The 17007-nt window shown below is 39.7% G+C and overlaps 5 protein-coding genes across 7 annotated transcripts; 2 read left to right on the top strand and 3 right to left on the bottom strand.

Annotated features, from left to right (window-relative positions):
• The first annotated feature begins 176 nt into the window (after nucleotides 1-176).
• Nucleotides 177-2838, top strand: LOC9313914. Of its 2 annotated transcripts, none has more exons than XM_021024979.1 (5): nucleotides 177-304; nucleotides 595-758; nucleotides 852-1956; nucleotides 2290-2459; nucleotides 2568-2794. In XM_021024979.1, exons 2-5 carry the CDS (start codon nucleotides 625-627, stop codon nucleotides 2671-2673), a joined length of 1515 nt encoding a protein of 504 aa, XP_020880638.1. In that variant the 5' UTR covers nucleotides 177-304; nucleotides 595-624; the 3' UTR covers nucleotides 2674-2794. The 2 variants fall into 2 exon arrangements, with proteins under 2 accessions (XP_020880638.1, XP_020880637.1); XM_021024978.1 differs by having other exon boundaries at nucleotides 188-304; nucleotides 598-758; nucleotides 2568-2838.
• A 212-nt stretch (nucleotides 2839-3050) lies between these two features.
• LOC9312197 (3-ketoacyl-CoA synthase 15) lies at nucleotides 3051-4802 on the top strand. The gene is made up of 3 exons (XM_002877799.2): nucleotides 3051-3434; nucleotides 3516-4100; nucleotides 4187-4802. Exons 1-3 carry the CDS (start codon nucleotides 3123-3125, stop codon nucleotides 4646-4648), a joined length of 1359 nt encoding a protein of 452 aa, XP_002877845.1. The 5' UTR covers nucleotides 3051-3122; the 3' UTR covers nucleotides 4649-4802.
• On the bottom strand, nucleotides 4749-6227 carry LOC9312196. Its single transcript, XM_021024983.1, has 5 exons — nucleotides 5828-6227; nucleotides 5636-5735; nucleotides 5370-5549; nucleotides 5159-5276; nucleotides 4749-5074 (listed from the first exon to the last, which is right to left on the bottom strand). The coding sequence occupies exons 1-5, from the start codon at nucleotides 6009-6011 to the stop codon at nucleotides 5000-5002; spliced, it is 657 nt and encodes a 218-aa protein (XP_020880642.1). The 5' UTR covers nucleotides 6012-6227; the 3' UTR covers nucleotides 4749-4999.
• A 172-nt stretch (nucleotides 6228-6399) lies between these two features.
• LOC9313913 (clustered mitochondria protein) lies at nucleotides 6400-16776 on the bottom strand. Of its 2 annotated transcripts, XM_021024977.1 has the most exons (32): nucleotides 16646-16776; nucleotides 16178-16453; nucleotides 15967-16028; nucleotides 15597-15786; nucleotides 15376-15516; nucleotides 15124-15280; nucleotides 14851-15044; nucleotides 14639-14740; nucleotides 13888-14023; nucleotides 13645-13773; nucleotides 13110-13425; nucleotides 12911-13015; nucleotides 12515-12742; nucleotides 12301-12441; nucleotides 11696-11830; nucleotides 11438-11608; nucleotides 11271-11357; nucleotides 11044-11163; nucleotides 10740-10877; nucleotides 10545-10613; nucleotides 10283-10441; nucleotides 10023-10079; nucleotides 9906-9946; nucleotides 9693-9812; nucleotides 9286-9595; nucleotides 9104-9211; nucleotides 8940-9011; nucleotides 7792-8823; nucleotides 7300-7705; nucleotides 7109-7210; nucleotides 6721-7026; nucleotides 6400-6642 (listed from the first exon to the last, which is right to left on the bottom strand). In XM_021024977.1, the coding sequence occupies exons 2-28, from the start codon at nucleotides 16446-16448 to the stop codon at nucleotides 8422-8424; spliced, it is 4161 nt and encodes a 1386-aa protein (XP_020880636.1). In that variant the 5' UTR covers nucleotides 16449-16453; nucleotides 16646-16776; the 3' UTR covers nucleotides 6400-6642; nucleotides 6721-7026; nucleotides 7109-7210; nucleotides 7300-7705; nucleotides 7792-8421. The 2 variants fall into 2 exon arrangements, with proteins under 2 accessions (XP_020880636.1, XP_002876127.1); XM_002876081.2 differs by having other exon boundaries at nucleotides 7300-8823.
• Nucleotides 6604-7674, bottom strand: LOC110228552 (30S ribosomal protein 2, chloroplastic). Its single transcript, XM_021026229.1, has 4 exons — nucleotides 7300-7674; nucleotides 7109-7210; nucleotides 6721-7026; nucleotides 6604-6642 (listed from the first exon to the last, which is right to left on the bottom strand). Exons 1-4 carry the CDS (start codon nucleotides 7672-7674, stop codon nucleotides 6604-6606), a joined length of 822 nt encoding a protein of 273 aa, XP_020881888.1.
• Nucleotides 16777-17007: the final 231 nt, after the last annotated feature.

Here is a 17007-nt window from a genome sequence, read left to right as displayed (position 1 = left end):
TAAAAAGTATTCTGGCTACAAAAGTGACCTGAAGATAAGAAATTTTGAGATCAATAAGGGTCTAAATCAATTAAAAAAAAGTGTTCGGGGTCAAACTGAAAATAAGTAAAGAAATAAGGAATAACGAAGATGACGATTTTGCCCCAAAAGGTGAAATAATTTACCCAAATTCCCGCTTGCGCCTCCCAACACTGACACTGGGTCTGTGTCTGTGTACTGCGTAGGGTTTAGTCCATTTGCGAAGATGACTCGTGAATTCTAATCTCGCCCTCTCTCTCTTTTTCTCGCGGTTGCAGAGTCGTAGGTAAACCGTATAAGCACCTTTCTTCTTACTTTCTCATCTCTTCTTGGTTATCAATGGAGTTTTTGCTTTTCAATTGTCCTTTTTCTTTATGGTGATAAGAATTCCGCTTCGTGTGGGTTGTCTGGATTGGGAGTCTTCGCTGTTCTGTTTGCTATTTAGCCAGTTCCTGTTTCGAAATAATGAACTAAACGGATCTGTCTTAAGAATTTTGTTTATTTGGTAGACTTGTAATGTATTTTTTTTTGTTGGGATGATTGTCTGCTTCTGATTGTGCTTTAACTCTTCTGTAGCAGGATATATAGATAGAACAAAGAAAAAACATGCACTCTATGAAGACTAGTTACGCTGGGCAAATTTTTGCTTTAGCTAAGCCTCACGATTCTGGAGGTAAGAGGACTCGTAATAGGATTCCTAAAGAAGAGAGAAAGACACTGGTGGAATCTTTTATAAAGAAGTATGCACCTTAATTCTCTTCCCTTAGCCAGGATTTTGACATTCTTTTTTCAATCGTACCTATTGTAAATTTGTAATTGGTGTTTGTTTTCAGGCATCAAAAACTAAACAATGGGAGTTTTCCTTCACTTAGTCTCACACACAAGGAGGTTGGTGGATCTTTCTACACTATAAGGGAGATTGTCAGAGAGATTATCCAAGAAAATAGAGTCCTTGGTCCTGGTGGCTTGCTTCTTGAGGGAAATGGCTCTGTGCAAGATCAAAGTCTTTCAAGTTCTATCCTGATGGATCCTGTGCCCCCTTTATCTTTCTCAGATCAAAGTTATGATTTTTCTTCTGAGGCTGAGGAGATGAAGTCACCTGGAAGCGGGGAAAACATTAACGGTAGCCAGGCTAGCTTAGATGACAGAGGATCTGGTATATTGGATTGCAGGGAAGTGAATGGAAATCAAGACATTGGGCTCGTACACCAGGCAATGGACTCCACTGAGATATCCATGACTCAGCTTGCAGCATCTTGCAGTGAAGAAAATGATATCAAGCGTGATGTAGGGCTACAAAATTGTATGGAGACCGTGTGCGATAATGTTGCCACCAAACCCCTGGGTAAAAGAATCGATGTGGATAACAAAGATGAAGGATTTGAGGAACTACCTTTGATGAAATCAGACGACACAAATCCTGTTAACAATGACGAAAGACTGAATGATGCAGGAGCAGCAATGACCGAGATTGAGAACGTGAAGAACGTATTAGGCATAATTGATATGCCAGCAGAAACAGTTGCTGAGAAGTTTCCATTAAAATCTGTGACTTCAACGTTGGACTCACCGGATGGACAGCCTAGAGACGTGGACGAAGTTTGTGAGGGTGGGAAAGGAACTGAGACAGAGCTGGAAGCTCATAGCAGCACCATAAATCATGTTGATCTTGGGGAGATTTCATCATCCACTTCTTCTGCGGTAATTAAAGAAAAAGGGACGGAAGTCATTGTTGGTCAAATGCCAAATCATATTTCTGTCATTATGGAAAAGAAAGTTGGAGAGGAAATTGTAAATCCTGCTTCAGTAGATGTTGAATGTGCTGATACTAAAGAGACCGTTGTTGTGAATGGTGTGATTGGCAACATCCAGGAGACAAAGGAATTTAGTAATGGAACTTTGACAGCTGAACGGAAAATGCCAACATCTAGCACTGAGGTAAGCTTCGTCTAGTATATGTGTGCTTTTACATTTTATTTGAATACTGAAACTAAATATTCTTCATGGTGTCGATGCAAGAAAAATGTTTGTGTTCAACAGGTTTCCTATCTGAGCTTAGGATAAAGTTTTTCATGATAGTGGAATAGTCAACCTCTTGAATGTTTTTAGATGTTTTGGTAGTCAATTTTGATATCCAACTTTGAGAATTACGGTGAAACTGAATGTATGCAAAGCTGATTGTTGATTGTTCTTAAAAACTAAGTTAAACTACTTGGCACATGAGAAATCCACATATGGATGATAACTTTGTAATCTTTAACTGTGTAACAGTCGGGAAGTCCTAAGAACGACAGAGCAAAAGTGGACACTGTGAGTAGCTATGCCGGGAATGAAGTCGCAAGTGTAGAGAAGAAGGCAACCATGGAAAAAGGGAAACTTGATGCTCCAGATAGTTCAAGCTCTCAAAAAGAAAACAATGCAACATTAAACAGAATTAAACCGTGAGTAAACTCACTCCAAAGTCTCAATCGTGCTTTAGCGTTGTTGGTATTGTGTTTGGGTCTCCAGAGGTTTCAGTTTCACATACTTTTCTTTCTTCTTATTTTCAGTGAATCGTGGAAAGGGGAATCTAATATGGGAAGACAGGAAACAAATCCTCTCTTGGCAGCTCTGAAATCTTTCTTGACAGCCTTTGTGAAGTTTTGGTCTGAGTAATAATACATTGTAGAGATCTGTTGGTTAAAGCTTTTGTAGTTTTCATTAGTGAGAGTTGGTAAGGTTAAGATAAAAATATGGTTTGAAATGTGCTGTACAATTCTTGTGTTGAATGTTATGGGTTGAATCTTCTGTTCAAATATAGTCCAATCGAAATTCTGATAATCTTCTTGAATATGTCAATTTCAAATCTATGAATCTCTAGGTATCGAATTATCTTGTTTATTGTAGCAGATTTGTATGAAGAATGGGAGCTTGATTCTCATTGGTCAAAACTGGTAATTACATGAACCAAGCTTTGGTTTAGTTACACCACACCAACTGAATGATGCAGCAAAACCCGCCACTTCAACGGTAACATGCACCAAAGAAGCCATCTTTCTGTTACAATGACTCATATTTATTTGATTATTTATTCAGAGACCACAAGGGTTTGATGCCTACTGAAAATGGAAAAAGAGGCAACAAAGATGATGAATGGTGGAGTTAAGTCAAAGTCACCCAAGGGCAGTCCTGATTTCCTCAGATATGTGAGTATGAGATACGTCAAGCTTGGATACATTTACCTTCTCTCTCTCTCCCGTACCTTTTCTTTCTTCATTCCTCCTCTTCTCCTTCTCTTTATCTTTGTATATCGGTTTCTCCCAATCTTGGCTTTTCCTTTATACATCTTCTTTCTCCTCCTCATCTATCATTTTCTTACTCCTTCCTCTGTTTTTCTTCTCGATTTCTCCTGTTACCGCCCACCCGATCATCTCAAGGTCATGTCTCTTCCCTCTCCACCTTTCTTCTCTGTCTTTCTCCGTCTTCTCATTGTTGTTTTGTGGATGTAAATTGTACAGATTACGAAAAGCGACTTCATCGAGCTGGCAATGAAGTCTGGTAACTTCAACGAGACTGCCATCGAGCTTCAAAGAAAAGTGCTGGACCAATCAGGGATAGGAGAGGAGAGTTACATGCCGAGAGTGGTGTTCAAGCCTGGTCACAGGGTCAATCTTCGTGATGGTCGTGAAGAAGCAGCAATGGTGATCTTTGGAGCAATTGATGAACTTCTTGCAGCAACCAAAATCAACGTGAAGCATATCAAGATCCTGGTGCTAAACTGCGGAGTCCTCAACACCACGCCTTCTCTATCGGCCATGGTGATTAACCATTACAAGCTCAGGCATAACACAGAGAGCTACAATCTTGGTGGTATGGGGTGTAGCGCCGGAATCATAGCCATTGATTTAGCCAAAGATCTTTTGAACGCTCATCAAGGCTCTTATGCTTTGGTGGTGAGCACTGAGATAGTAAGCTTCACTTGGTACTCAGGTAATGACGTCGCGTTGCTTCCACCAAATTGCTTCTTTCGAATGGGAGCAGCTGCAGTTATGTTATCTAGTCGGCGTATCGACAGATGGCGAGCCAAATACCAACTTATGCAGGTGATAATAACAAAGAAACACTCTGACTTACTCTTGATCTGTTCTTTGTTTTGACTAATGACATTGTAACTGGTGAAATGAAACAGCTAGTAAGAACCCATAAAGGCATGGACGACACAAGTTATAAGAGCATAGAATTGAGAGAAGACAGAGATGGGAAACAAGGACTGTATGTATCTAGAGATGTGATGGAAGTTGGTCGCCATGCACTCAAAGCAAACATTGCAACACTTGGTCGTCTTGAGCCTTCTTTTGAGCATCTATGTGTATTGGCATCGAGTAAGAAAGCGCTTGATGAGATTCAAAAGGATCTCAAGTTGACGGAAGAGAATATGGAGGCATCAAGACGGACACTGGAACGTTTCGGGAATACATCAAGCAGCAGTATATGGTACGAGCTGGCTTACTTGGAACACAAAGGGAAAATGAAAAGAGATGATAGGGTTTGGCAGATCAGTTTCGGGTCAGGGTTTAAATGCAACAGTGTTGTATGGAAGGCCCTAAAAAACATTGACTCTCCAAGACACAATAACCCATGGAATCTCTGACTGACGATTTTTCGATACCCCAACTCTAAAGTTTGATCACAAAAACAGCTACAAGTGTATGGTAACGTGAATAAAATAACCCACCAGTGAAAAGAGTCAATTAGGTAAACATGCAAACTCCCATTTATATAAATAATGTAACTGCATTTGAACATATCCTTGATGCTCGGATCTTACATAAGGCAAACATCCCAATCAAGAGATGCAATCTGCTCTTGCTGTGTTCATCATCATCAGCTAAAAACTAAGCTTAACTACACTAGCACATGAGAAATGCACATATGGATGAAACTTTACAACATTTTATATAAACTTGAAGGTAAACTTGAAGCTAGGGATAGTTCCAGTTTCTTACACACAGATGCTACTGTCTGGAGCCACTAGACCCTCAAGTTTCCATCCGCCAGGGCCAGAGAGCGCAAAAGCCTGTGATGGCCAAAAGAAAATTTAGCTCCAAATCAAAGAAAAAGCGAGCTCAAGCATATCTGAAAAAGGATGGAATCTACAAACTTCTTCCCAGGAGTTGCCAAAAGCCTGAAGCAAAGCAGCATTGCATGTTTTCAACTTAACAGAAGCTCCAGAGAGCATGGAAGCTGCTTCTTCCCAACCTTTATTATGCCCCATACACCTGTGAAAGCAATTGGGAAGAAGAATTATAACACAGCACAAGGAAGATGAAGCAAAAAAGACTGATAAGAAACTAACTAACTAACTAACTAACATGATAGTGGAGATGTCAGGGGTTGAATATTTAGAGATAATGTTTTGAAGATGCTCGGCGGTTTGGCCATCCATAGCAGCAATGGAGTAAAAGCTAGGAATGAAATGTACATTTGCCTCCATAAACTCATCTACTTGCGCTTGCATTGACTTCAGTGTCTCTCTAGTTCGAGTGGCGTCACTGTGAAATGAATCATTTTACCACAATCCTCAATCACGAAACGAAAAATCCAAACTATCCTAATTTGAGGAACTTGGAGTTCAGACCTTGAGAGAATGAGTTGGGGAAGCCAACCAAGTGAGGAGAGGATTTGAGCTACTTTGGCAGCATCGGCTTGTCCTGTTTTACTTAGAGGACGATCATGGTCTATCGTTGACACACAGAAAGAGAGACATAAAGATTTGATTTTCCGATTTTGAGGGAGAAGAAGAGAATCAGAGAAAGAGAAGAGTACCTACCTCTGAGGGAAAGATCATCCCAGGAACTGTGAGCGTGTCGGAGAAGGATAAGACGGCGAGAGATTGGGGACGACGGAGAAGCAGTGAAGCCACTGGTCGCACGAATTGGAGCCGTTGAGCGAGAGTTGGTGCTCCGATTTGGGACGGAGATGAAGAAAGGAGGACGACACTGCAAGCTAAGCATCTCTGGCTGGCTTGGCTTCGCCTGATTTTAGTAAAGACTGATGCTTTGTCGTGTAAACGATTTAAAGAACTGTAAAAATGAATTATTTTCTATTCTTTCGCCGTGAATTTGAAGATAAGGTCGATTCTCGATTGGTCCGAGGTAGAGGAAGGACCCGGAGAGCAAAAGATTTGAACTTGAGACCTCTGAGGAACCGGTGGTCGAGATTTCGATCAGTTTGCCAATGAAAGTCTAATGAGATTCAAGTGCAAGCCCTGGTTCTTCCTCATGGAACAAGGACTTACAACAGAGCAAGCAAGAGACGTAGACACTAAATTAAGAAATTTTGAGAGACCAAAGCTCACAAGTCACGACTAGCAATTTTAATACATTCATCAACATTTATGGAAATGAAACTTGGGCGGAGATAAATTTAGCTTGGGGCTCTTTACACTGACTAGAAATCAGATTACACAACTATAAGCTTTTGAAAAGATATGGTTTCATTTTCAACTTGGAATGAATACAAGATGATTGATATACTATGCTCTAAGATTTGCATTACAAAACTCTTCAAACCGATTCTTTTCACATTCTTTATAATCCCATCTGCTTACGCCTTATTCACCCGAATCTTCTGTCCTTCCAGCAACTGCAGTTTAAAACCAACCGCAAAATGAGACAAAAAGATTATGCACACTCTATAGATGAAGCAATTGAGGGCACTTACCGAATTGTTAAGAGCCAAAATGGCAGCTTCCACATCTTCTTCTGAAGAAAACGTAACGAATCCAAACCCGGTGGATTTCGAAGTTCCAGGTACTCTTGAAACTTTGGCACTTACTACTTTCCCTTTCTCAGAAAACAAATTCTCAAGCATCTCCTTTGTAACAGTCTTTGCTAGATTTCCTACATACACTTTGTAAGGGCTATCTACAAATGCTGAATCTTCAGACTGAAGCAGTGATAAATCAGGAGATGATGATGCTATAGGTTTCTCTGTAATGTTAACCTTTATCTCACGCCCTTCAACGGTCTAAGTAACAAAACAACAAAGCTCTGTCATTTTTCAGAACCTAAATGAATAGAAAGAAGCAATTAGTGGTCCAAAAACTCACATTGCCATTCAATTTCTCAACCACAGCATTAGCATCTTCAACTGATTTCATAGTAGCAAATCCAAACCGGCGGCTTCGTCCTGAATACTTATCATACATCACCTGTTGAATTCAACACATAACATCAAATAACAAATATTGATGATAACTAAGTAACTAACTATAGAAGAAGGAGATGTAAGAATAAAAACCTGAACTTTTTCAACAGCACCGTGTTCTTCAACAAGTTTAGTGAGCTGCTCATTGGTCACTGTCCTTGGTATGTTACCGATATAGACACGCCTGGCGGCTTCGGAACTAGGGTCCAAAGCGGCGGGTTTTTCTTCCGTCTCCGTTACAGCATAAGGAATGAATCTCGTTCTAGAGCTCCGGGAGAAGGTTCCGGCGAGAGAATGAAAGGGTTTCGAGGAGAATACATTGGCCCGCGTCTGCAAAGGGGTGAAGGATTCGGACTGGAATGAGAAGATTGTAGGTTTGATTGAAACAACATTTGTCAGGAAAGTCGCCATTGTCGGAGAGAGTGAAGGTGTCGATAAGGAAGAAGGTGTTCTGAGTGTCGTCGACATTATCCATTTAGCCGTGTCTCACTTCTAACCTCTGTGGATAATTGGGCCTTATCAAGGCCTGAATTTTGGGCCTATAAACATTATGCCTATAGAACAGTTGTGAAGGTTGAAACTGACCGACTTTCTTAAAGTCCTATCCTGACTATGCCTTAATGTTTCAGAGGTCATGACTGAGCTTGCCGGCTATGCCCCGGTCTGCACTTAACCGTTATCAAGTGCTAGGCTGTCCCCGCTAGATTAGGGTCGTGGCAGACTTAAACTTAAAAGGTTGATATACACTTTTTGCCATTGACAACATCGCTACAAGCCACATTGCGCATCATAATGATGGTAGATGATCATAAACGAGTTTAGTATAAAGTGTGCCTCTAAACACACCAGAAACCAAGTCAAGAGTTATAGTGTAAAGAACAAAAATAGTAAGGCTGCGAGGTTAATTATAAGCGTGAACTGTGAGCTTATTCCAGTTACTAGAAAATCAATGAAGTTTTTTTGGGATAAAATTACACCCGCAGAAAAGTGAGGGGAAAAGAAAAAAAAGGAAAAAGCCAGACATACCTGGAAGCGGGACTTACCCAAATCATTGTAACAGAATGAGAAGAAAAACAAAGCTTAAGGTACAAAGGTGTTGTCATGTAATGAAATCAGCATGTGGTTTATCGACTTCCTGAGACAAAAACCAACTTCACTACTTAGAATCGTGTACTTTCTTTGAGCACCATTTTCCTTCAAGATTCCTACTTTTTCTTATTTTTTGGCTTTTTGCTTCTTCCTATCCAAAGATGTTAAACCAGCACCCAATCCTGCAGGAGCCAAGTTTTCTGTTTTCCCATTTTCAGAGGATTCTTTCTTCTCTTGTACCTTTGCTTCCCCATTTTCTCCACCTTTCTCAGACGAATCTGTGGCGGTATTGATCATGTTTTGGAGTTGAGAGAGTGGTGGCATCGCTTGAACTGGAACACCACCCTGAGGGCGAACCAGTAGCCCCTTAGCAGCTGCTTTCTTCCTAACTTCAGCTGCAGCACGAGCTGCTCTTTCATCAAAACCTCTGCCCCGTGGTTGAGGCTCCCCAAGGACAGCCGAGTTCAGTGCATTTGACCTCCCAGTAGCTGCTGCGTTTTGGAACGCATGTATCAGGTCTGGATGTGCCTATTCCATACCAATCAGGAAAACAATTTCATTAGTATTTCAACTCTACAACATCATAGATAGAGGAGTTTTTGTTTTTTCATATAATACGCCAAAATCTAAAGCCGCAAGTATACCTTTAGGAGATCGATAGCCTTTTGTGTGTTGGCCGCATTGGCTGCCTGTCCTTTCTGCTTTTGTGCAGTCATCTGATGCAAAACCCAACCAGAAAATTTGAGAAATACAAACAAAATGTATACTGGATAAATGAGGTTCTCCTCAGTCAATCAGTGCATCAAACCTGAAGCTCACGCATCTTAAACGTCTTCATCCAGTTTAGAGAGTCTCGTGTCCTAGAATCATCGTCTCCCAATTGTTTTACAAGTATGTCGTAGGTTTTCTTCTCATGCTGACAAGAACAGAACAATTAAGTCAAAAGGTGAGACAGATAGGATGACGAAGTCTTTATGAAAGTTTTAGTACCTGGTGTGAGAGCTTGAATGCGCCCATACAGTTGAACGCAATGGCAAGAGCGTGGTAGCATACTGCAGTCTGAATGTGTTCAGGACCAAGAAGTCTCTCATTTTTCTTCAAAGCCTCTTGAAGATAACGTAGAGCTGTGTCCATTTTGCCCATGTCTTGATACATCATGGCAACATTTATAAATGTAGCTGCAACATCTGGATGATCAGGGCCAGATGAAAGGCCAAGGAGAAGCAAGGCTCGACCCATGTTCTGTAGAGCAAGTTCTGTCTGATTCAGTCCATGGTAGAAAAGAGCCATATTGCCATAGCTGCAGTATTAAAACATTTGAAGCAAGTAAATAGCTGAAAGTACAATAGTTTCCAACTCAGGTCGCAGTATTAATATAAAAGAAAGATAGTTGATACCTATGGGCAGTATCAGGATGGTCTAAACCAAGGCATCGCTCATTAATAATGAGTTCCTTGTGTTGCTGCATTATGGCCCCAGCCATATCTCCTGCATGGTACAAAACCATGGCCAGGTACCTGAAAAGCAAAAGACGACAAAAATCATAAGGCAACTAAAACGGACGACCATGGATATTTTTCCAGAAAAACAAAAATCAGTCAGACGCATACCTGCAGCAGTTTGCAACTTCCCTATGCATTGGACCAGTCACCTGAAATCAGAATATGATGAGCAACTTTGGTGTTAAATTATTTTGACAGATCAAGATGCATATATATACTACTTACCTGTTGAAGTATCGAAAATGCCTCTGAAAAGAACGTGTAGGATTCACTAAGCATGCCCTACAAAAATTTAATCATTTAATAAATACAAAATTATAACAAGAACCATTCAAAATGCAACTATCGCAAACTAAAACAAGAAGCTCAATGAAGAGTTGAATGCCAACCCAAATCGCAATAAGGTGCTCCTGATCTTATCCAATACAAACATATTGGCAAAAATTAGCAAGCAAAAGTTAGCTAGTGTGAAATAACAAAGGTACCTCAGCCAGTTGGACCTTTCCCATCTCAACAAGATCTTTAGCCTCAGAGCATACAGGGACAGAGTGCTTAATTACGGGCCGAAGATCCAAAATATCTGACGTCTCAAAAGGCGAGGTTGCACTGAAGTCGTATTTGCGTGCAGCAATACTGACACCAACCTGTTAACAGAAAAAGGGAGGGATTAATAACAATTATGAACTGACATAATCAGGATTCCTTGGTATATATATTCTGAAGGAAAATGTGTCTCTAATTATTTACCTTTTGGCAAAGATTACGAAGAACAGATACTTTTTTAGCCGTAGTTCTTGATAGCTCGGGCAACTCAAACTGAAAATAGGCTCGCGTTAGCTTTAGGTGGTTAGAGTAATAAAAATTTAACTGGCTTAGAAAGGTGACAACAGTTCCATAGACAATCAAATAAATATGCTCAACTTGATAATGACTACAGTTTACCTCATATTTCGCTTTGGCAAATTCCTGAATGTCAGACCATAGAATGTTGGAGTCAACCATCATATACGATGAAAAGCTTTTCTTTGAAGAAGATTTTCCCTTCCCTCTTCCTTGACCCTTCTTTGTGATGGGTTGATCCTGTCCACATTCAAGGTTTAGTTTCACACCTTAAACTAATAAAAGAAAAAGCATGACTTTTTTCATCAGAAACTTTTCTAGACGGCTCCAATGAACTGCAATATCCTAATTCAAGATTAACAAACATAAAACTATAATAAAACAAACTCTGATAGTACACAAGAACCTTCTTTTGATTTTTGGCACTAGCTTTTCCCCCAGCAGCTTGATAGTTTCCAAAGAAACAATTGAGGAAATGTGAGACTGCTGATCCAATATCATGATCCTCTATGTCTCTTAGAATGTCCTGCACAACAACGTAAGAACATACAAATAACATTATAACCTATTACAAGTGTGTCCACAGATACCCTACCTCTTGTTGTGGCATGCTTTTACAATATCCAAAATTACCTTCAAAATGTGCTTCGCGGATCTTACAGTAATCTCATTCAGACAAAGATCCCACAAATGAGGCAAATGCTTCACCCCATTAGCAACCTGGTCGTGCACAGCTACTGTTAATAAAGTCAAACATAGAGATAGCTAACAAAATGATAACGACAGCTGAAAAAACTTACTCTTCCAATGTAACGAACATTAACACCATGAGCATGGAGTGCTTCAGTCAAAGTCTGACCATCCATTGGAGAAACTTCGAGAGTGCAAAGATCTTCTATAAATTTTGGAAGAACCACATCCACAAGGTATGAGCTAACTTTCTTCACATTTTCTTCATCAGCAGCTATCTCCTGTTTAACCCAAAAAAGGATCCAATCAGTTAAATAAATTTTAAGAGATAATCTGAATACAAATAACCTATAGGCAACATAGCCTACCTCTTGATTGCCACCTAATGTGAAGTCAGTGAAGACATTGGGGTTAAATGCTATTTCATCACATGATTTGGAACTTTCAGACAACCCGGCTGCAGAATCTTCGGCGGTGGTATTTTGCTTGTCTGAAATAGTTTTCTGTAAAGAACTCGCAAATATCAGCAATTACAGTTTTTTTAAATCAGATACAACTGTTATCAGACATTGCTATCCAACCGTAGAAAACAACGATGGGAAAGAATCTCAAAGCAAAAACAATAAAGGGATGTAGCAGCCAGACCCAGTCCAATTGATTGGTTCAGTATAGATCTACTAATGTATAAGTACAATTGTTATTTCCATCATTGTTACATGGCCCAATCCTATTTGGTATTTTGTCAGTCTGCCTTTTCATCACTTGACAAACCGTCTACATCTATAAAATCTGAAAGCGAGACACCGTATCCACATAAACTAATAGCAGCCAATGCACACAAAAAGCAGGGTATATCATGCAGATGTGAAATGCTAAATATTAGCATACAAATCCCACTTGAAATAGAAACGTCAATCAGTACTAAATAAGCTTAATACACATATCTATCAGGATCAAAAAGTGAAACATATACCTGATCAGAATTTGAAGCCCCATTTTCCTCTCCATCGATCAATGCATCACCAACTTTAGAAGTATCAGCACTAACATTAGAAGAATCATCCGCCCCTTCATCAGCCTTGGATTTCAATTTTGATTTTTCCAATGATTCGGCCTTCATGATAAAAATACATTGTCAAAGGAAAACTCAAGAGCATACTTTTCGAAGGAATAAAGAAGTTACGTACCTGGCAAAATGATGTGATCAGTTCTGGTCTTAGGACACAAAAGCGGGACTCTGGACCCGTATAATTGGCATCACGAGGCGTCACTCTCATCAAGTCCAAGAGATAATGTCTGTTATCACTCCCAACAATCCCCTTGCACTCTACAGGTGCAGCCAACTTGAAGACAGTTTCGGATGCATCAATAACAGAATGTTCCTTAATGTGAAGAAGCTTTGCAGCCTCAAGCACCTGAAGAAGGAATTAATCAGGATCAAAGAGTTCTGCTAGGAAAAATGCAGTCTTATAGTAATATATAGATAAATATTAATGCTAATATTGTACAGATAGATCACCAGTAGAATTTTTTCACATTAATGCCTACGATATCCAACAGCAAGACAGACTATATCCATTTACCTTAGCATGAAAATCTTCATTCCAGCATATTTTCTTGCCATTATCGACTGAACCATACAAAAGCGCATCTGATTTATCCCCTTGAAGGATTCCCGGTAGAACACTCTAAAACACATTGCAAAGATACTATTATAATGCACACAAGCAAGACACAGATTCTCAAGAATAAGGACTTGGCAGTTCCAGTCTTAGAACAAACCTGAGCAACAACCCTATGACCTCTGTAATCAATAATGGCCATTGCCAGATTATATAGCCCTGGGACATCTGCTTCTTGATATAACTTTGTGCCTTTCAAATCATTGTTTGCAGAGGCATACGTTGCCTGTTCATTTTCAACAAGCGGCGCCTCATTACAGCTGTTATGCTCTTCATTCTCGCAGGTTGCATCTGTGCATGAAACCTTTTCAGATGAGGACACCTTCTCCATCACTTGATTAGATGGACGTTTCTTGGAGAGCTGTTCAATGTCGGCATCAACAGCAAAACTGAAAAAGATGTTGTTGTGCACATACCTACAAAAGTGGAACAATAACAAATGTTTAGAATTGAAAAACTCATCCATAAACACAAATATGTAAACATTTAGATGCTCTGTCATTTTTCGACATTTATAGAACACAAAGGGGATTACTAAACTGCCAAAATTTCATGAACACAATGAGCTAGAATCAATAATATATATGAGTTGCTTATGGAGAATCAAAAACAAGGGCCAAACAATTCACACTGACATGTGCAAACACTCTGGATCAGTTGGGTTTATGGGTGGTATACATCGGCTGATTACACCAATAGCTCCGTTAAGCGCTGCATCGACAAAATCAGAAGACACTTTGTAAAGTGCCCTGTCACGTAAGATCCTGCAAAGAAGGAAATGTTCAGAAATTTTCAATAAAGGAAACAGATCTGAAATGGAACAGAATCCCATAATTTCATGCTACCGAGAAATCATTGTAGTCAAATATCACATGTACCTCTCTTGAGGAGAAGTGTGAGGGAACTCTCTGCAAGATTGCAACTCTTCGTTCCAATCTCTCTGCATGCCAATTAACTCACTACCATATGAAATGGTAAGTGCTTCTTCTGCTCTCGCTGCATCACGCTTGTGATCTGAGACCAGATACAAAAGTTGGTGCTTAGATTTAATAGAATTAATTCAAGTGAATCTTGTGTTGAAATGGTGAGCCAAGGCTGATTAATTTTGAATTTCCTAGTTTATCAATCACTTACAACAAGAACTTATCTTCTCATACATTAGCAGAAACACATGTTCAACATATAAAACAGAAAATTAGTCGGTTGTCAATATAAAAGCAACAAAATGGACCACATTCTATCAATCAATTTACATAAATTTGTTGGACAAAAAACATCAAAATGAATATTATCCGAGATTGTCCAAGATATGGCTTGGCCATTAAGAGGCAGTCACAAAGGGAACACAGTAGAGAGGAACTTCAAGGATATATTACATATTATGCAATCAAAATCAAGGTAACCTTCAACCCCACTACTTCTATGGCTGCCATATGAATATCTCAGAACCATTATCAGTGCATAAAACTGTATAACGTAGAGTAACGACCTCTGAAAGAACAGTTGAGCCAGCCACGAAAGAACCAAAACACTAAACCATACTACTGTGCAGAACGCAAGTATATTATATAAACAAGTACGTCTGCGCAAGACGGATGACAATTCAAATGCTATTAAAATTAAACTCACCGGGTACTGGATAAGTTCTTAGCCATGAGTGTGGTGGCAAAAGCGATTGGACATTTTCAAACGGATGAGCAGAGGCTTTCTTTTCCATGACTTCACGGAAAGCTTCAAATTTAAAGGAAAAATAGAAGCTAATCAACAGATTGAATGCTTATCACGTCATAGAAAGAGTAAAGAATAAACTTAAGAAGAATGGCGTATATACTGTTTCCCACCTTTTTTAAACTTAGAGCTAAGTTTTTGCAATAGTCCAATCAGCGTAGCTGCTTCATGTCCAGATTTACTTGGCCTTGGATCGAGAATATTCCCTGAGCTGGAATTAACATAAAATGTTTTGGTTGTGCCTGTAATGCAGTGCTTGTTACCTTCCAAGGTCACAACATCCAAATATATTAAATCTCCTACAAGCCTGCAACAAATAAATGCATAAGAAACAACATAAATGGTAAACTTATCCTTTACAAATGCTAAAATAGGTTGCTCAATACCTTCTGTGGCTTGGAGGAGGGTTGAACGATGAGAACACAATGTTTTCCACAGATTTGATCTCTTCTGATGTAGAATTTATTAACTTCTTGAGAGAGCCAGGCACATCTTCCATAAAACCCAAACATTCCAGCTCTGGAACGTCAGACTTTGGTTTATCTGTTTCAATATAGAGGCCATAAATAAATCCTTCACAGTGCATGAAAATGTTAGCAAAGCAAAACACCATTAAGAGAAAGATTGAAATTTGAAACCTCCGGGGTTCTGAACTTTGTTCAGTGCTGCGTCATACTGCAAGGCAAGTGTTGTTGATAAGGAAGAGTGAAGTGTTGAAAGCGACAAAAGATCTCTGGCACGGTGAACGTGTGCTCTGATAGATCTATCATCATACAATGCTGTGGAAAGAAACATAACAAGTCAACTTTCAGTTTATAGTCTCAACCCAAAAGAATGAAGAAAAGACAGACTTAGATACCTGCAACCATTTCCAAGGAGCAACCACCAAGGGTGATGTCAGCTACTTCAGAGATCTCATTGTAGTCTTCCAAATGATGAGTCTCTCCATCTTTATTGCGGAGTAACAACTCATAACAAGTGAAGTAGCACGTCTCTGGAGCATCAAGGAGGAACTGCCTTATATCCATCACAGAGTCTCCAGGGTTCAACTGAAACACATCCATTGGACAGACTTAGTAATTAATATATAAGAAAAAACAGTAGGAAAGGGTCAAGCTTTACAAGAAATATCTAGAGGTATTAAAATCCCTGAAGAAATGGAAACACTATGTGAACGACTAAGGAAAATTGCATATAAACGGTTAAGAAAAACAATAAGTCAAACTCACTTGAAGCTCCATTTTACCCCCACTTTGTGTTTTGACAGACACAGGATAAAGACGGAGTTCACCTGTGAAAGCCAAAACAAAATCAGACACTTAAAGCAATACACAAGAGAGGGTGAATGAATCAACTTAGCTTACGAGAAAACCACACTGACACATTAAATGTAGATATAATATAAATTGGGTGCTTCCTAGAAAACATATTAGAGCTAACCTTGCTTGGGTTGGGCATCGTTACTTGCTACTTGTACTTCACTTTCGTCAGCCTTAGGAATCGTAGGAGGAACTTCATTGGCTTCAGACACCGCAGAGTCAACAGCATTGGCGGTGCCGTTATCGGGAGCAGTAACCGGAGTAGTAGCAGGAGCAGTAACAGGGGCAGTAACCGGAGCAGTGACAGGAGCATCTGATTTAACATCAGTAGAATTGGTGGTAGAGCTCTGAGCTGCTCTCTTGGCCTTCGATTTGTTCGACTTCCCAGCCATTTCTCCTATTGGAGGAAAGATTCAAAAGTGATTGAATTGGAGAAAATAAGATTCATTTGACGGAAACAGAGGAAGAGGAGCAATACAATCCAAAAGGGGGAAAAAGTCACAGATACGTCATCAACAGCGAGAGAGTGAAAGACCAATTCGCTAAAATATAAGTAAAGGGGATAGTAGAGGATCTGAAAATGAATTACCTGGAGGGGTCGAGAGAAATGGAGTGACGGCGGAGACGGCGGAGAGATCGGCGGAGTAGGAAAGAGATGAGGTTTAAGGAGGGTTGAAGTGAAAGAGGCGGCTGATGATTTTCTGACTCCTCTCTATGTGTTAGAGCTGAGTAGAAGTAAGAGAGAGAGAATAACAGACCAATCACTTCTTTTGGGTTTCTAATGGGCTTTGTTTGGGCTTTTTAAAGCAGGAAAGATGCGTAATTTATTGCAAATCATCTGAACTTAAGAAAAGTTTACATACCCACATCACATTAGATGAGAATCATGGGATTGGGATTAATCACTGACCACAAAAATATTATATGGACAATTTGATAATCCTAATCTGT

Source organism: Arabidopsis lyrata (genome assembly GCF_000004255.2).
Source record: "Arabidopsis lyrata subsp. lyrata unplaced genomic scaffold ARALYscaffold_5, whole genome shotgun sequence".
Lineage (NCBI taxonomy): Eukaryota > Viridiplantae > Streptophyta > Magnoliopsida > Brassicales > Brassicaceae > Arabidopsis > Arabidopsis lyrata.
Note: the sequence above shows the minus strand (reverse complement) of the source record. Positions and strands in the feature narration are given on the sequence as shown.

What these genes read in the sequence shown, in the direction of transcription:
- LOC9313914 (XM_021024978.1), top strand. Translation starts at nt 625, where the DNA reads ATGCACTCTATGAAGACTAGTTACGCTGGGCAAATTTTTGCTTTAGCT. An exon ending in GTGGAATCTTTTATAAAGAA is followed by an intron (nt 759 to 851) that starts GTATGCACCTTA and finishes GTTTGTTTTCAG; the next exon opens with GCATCAAAAACTAAACAATG. An exon ending in TGCCAACATCTAGCACTGAG is followed by an intron (nt 1,957 to 2,289) that starts GTAAGCTTCGTC and finishes ACTGTGTAACAG; the next exon opens with TCGGGAAGTCCTAAGAACGA.
- LOC9312197 (XM_002877799.2), top strand. Translation starts at nt 3,123, where the DNA reads ATGGAAAAAGAGGCAACAAAGATGATGAATGGTGGAGTTAAGTCAAAG. An exon ending in GCCCACCCGATCATCTCAAG is followed by an intron (nt 3,435 to 3,515) that starts GTCATGTCTCTT and finishes TAAATTGTACAG; the next exon opens with ATTACGAAAAGCGACTTCAT. An exon ending in CCAAATACCAACTTATGCAG is followed by an intron (nt 4,101 to 4,186) that starts GTGATAATAACA and finishes GAAATGAAACAG; the next exon opens with CTAGTAAGAACCCATAAAGG.
- LOC9312196 (XM_021024983.1), bottom strand. Translation starts at nt 6,011, where the DNA reads ATGCTTAGCTTGCAGTGTCGTCCTCCTTTCTTCATCTCCGTCCCAAAT. An exon ending in CCCCAACTCATTCTCTCAAG is followed by an intron (nt 5,550 to 5,635) that starts GTCTGAACTCCA and finishes TTCATTTCACAG; the next exon opens with TGACGCCACTCGAACTAGAG. An exon ending in CCTGACATCTCCACTATCAT is followed by an intron (nt 5,277 to 5,369) that starts GTTAGTTAGTTA and finishes TTGCTTTCACAG; the next exon opens with GTGTATGGGGCATAATAAAG.
- LOC110228552 (XM_021026229.1), bottom strand. Translation starts at nt 7,674, where the DNA reads ATGTCGACGACACTCAGAACACCTTCTTCCTTATCGACACCTTCACTC. An exon ending in GTGCTGTTGAAAAAGTTCAG is followed by an intron (nt 7,211 to 7,299) that starts GTTTTTATTCTT and finishes TGAATTCAACAG; the next exon opens with GTGATGTATGATAAGTATTC. An exon ending in TTGAGAAATTGAATGGCAAT is followed by an intron (nt 7,027 to 7,108) that starts GTGAGTTTTTGG and finishes TTTGTTACTTAG; the next exon opens with ACCGTTGAAGGGCGTGAGAT.
- LOC9313913 (XM_002876081.2), bottom strand. Translation starts at nt 16,448, where the DNA reads ATGGCTGGGAAGTCGAACAAATCGAAGGCCAAGAGAGCAGCTCAGAGC. An exon ending in ATGTTCGTTACATTGGAAGA is followed by an intron (nt 11,358 to 11,437) that starts GTAAGTTTTTTC and finishes GTGCACGACCAG; the next exon opens with GTTGCTAATGGGGTGAAGCA. An exon ending in GAAAGGTCCAACTGGCTGAG is followed by an intron (nt 10,080 to 10,282) that starts GTACCTTTGTTA and finishes AAATTTTTGTAG; the next exon opens with GGCATGCTTAGTGAATCCTA.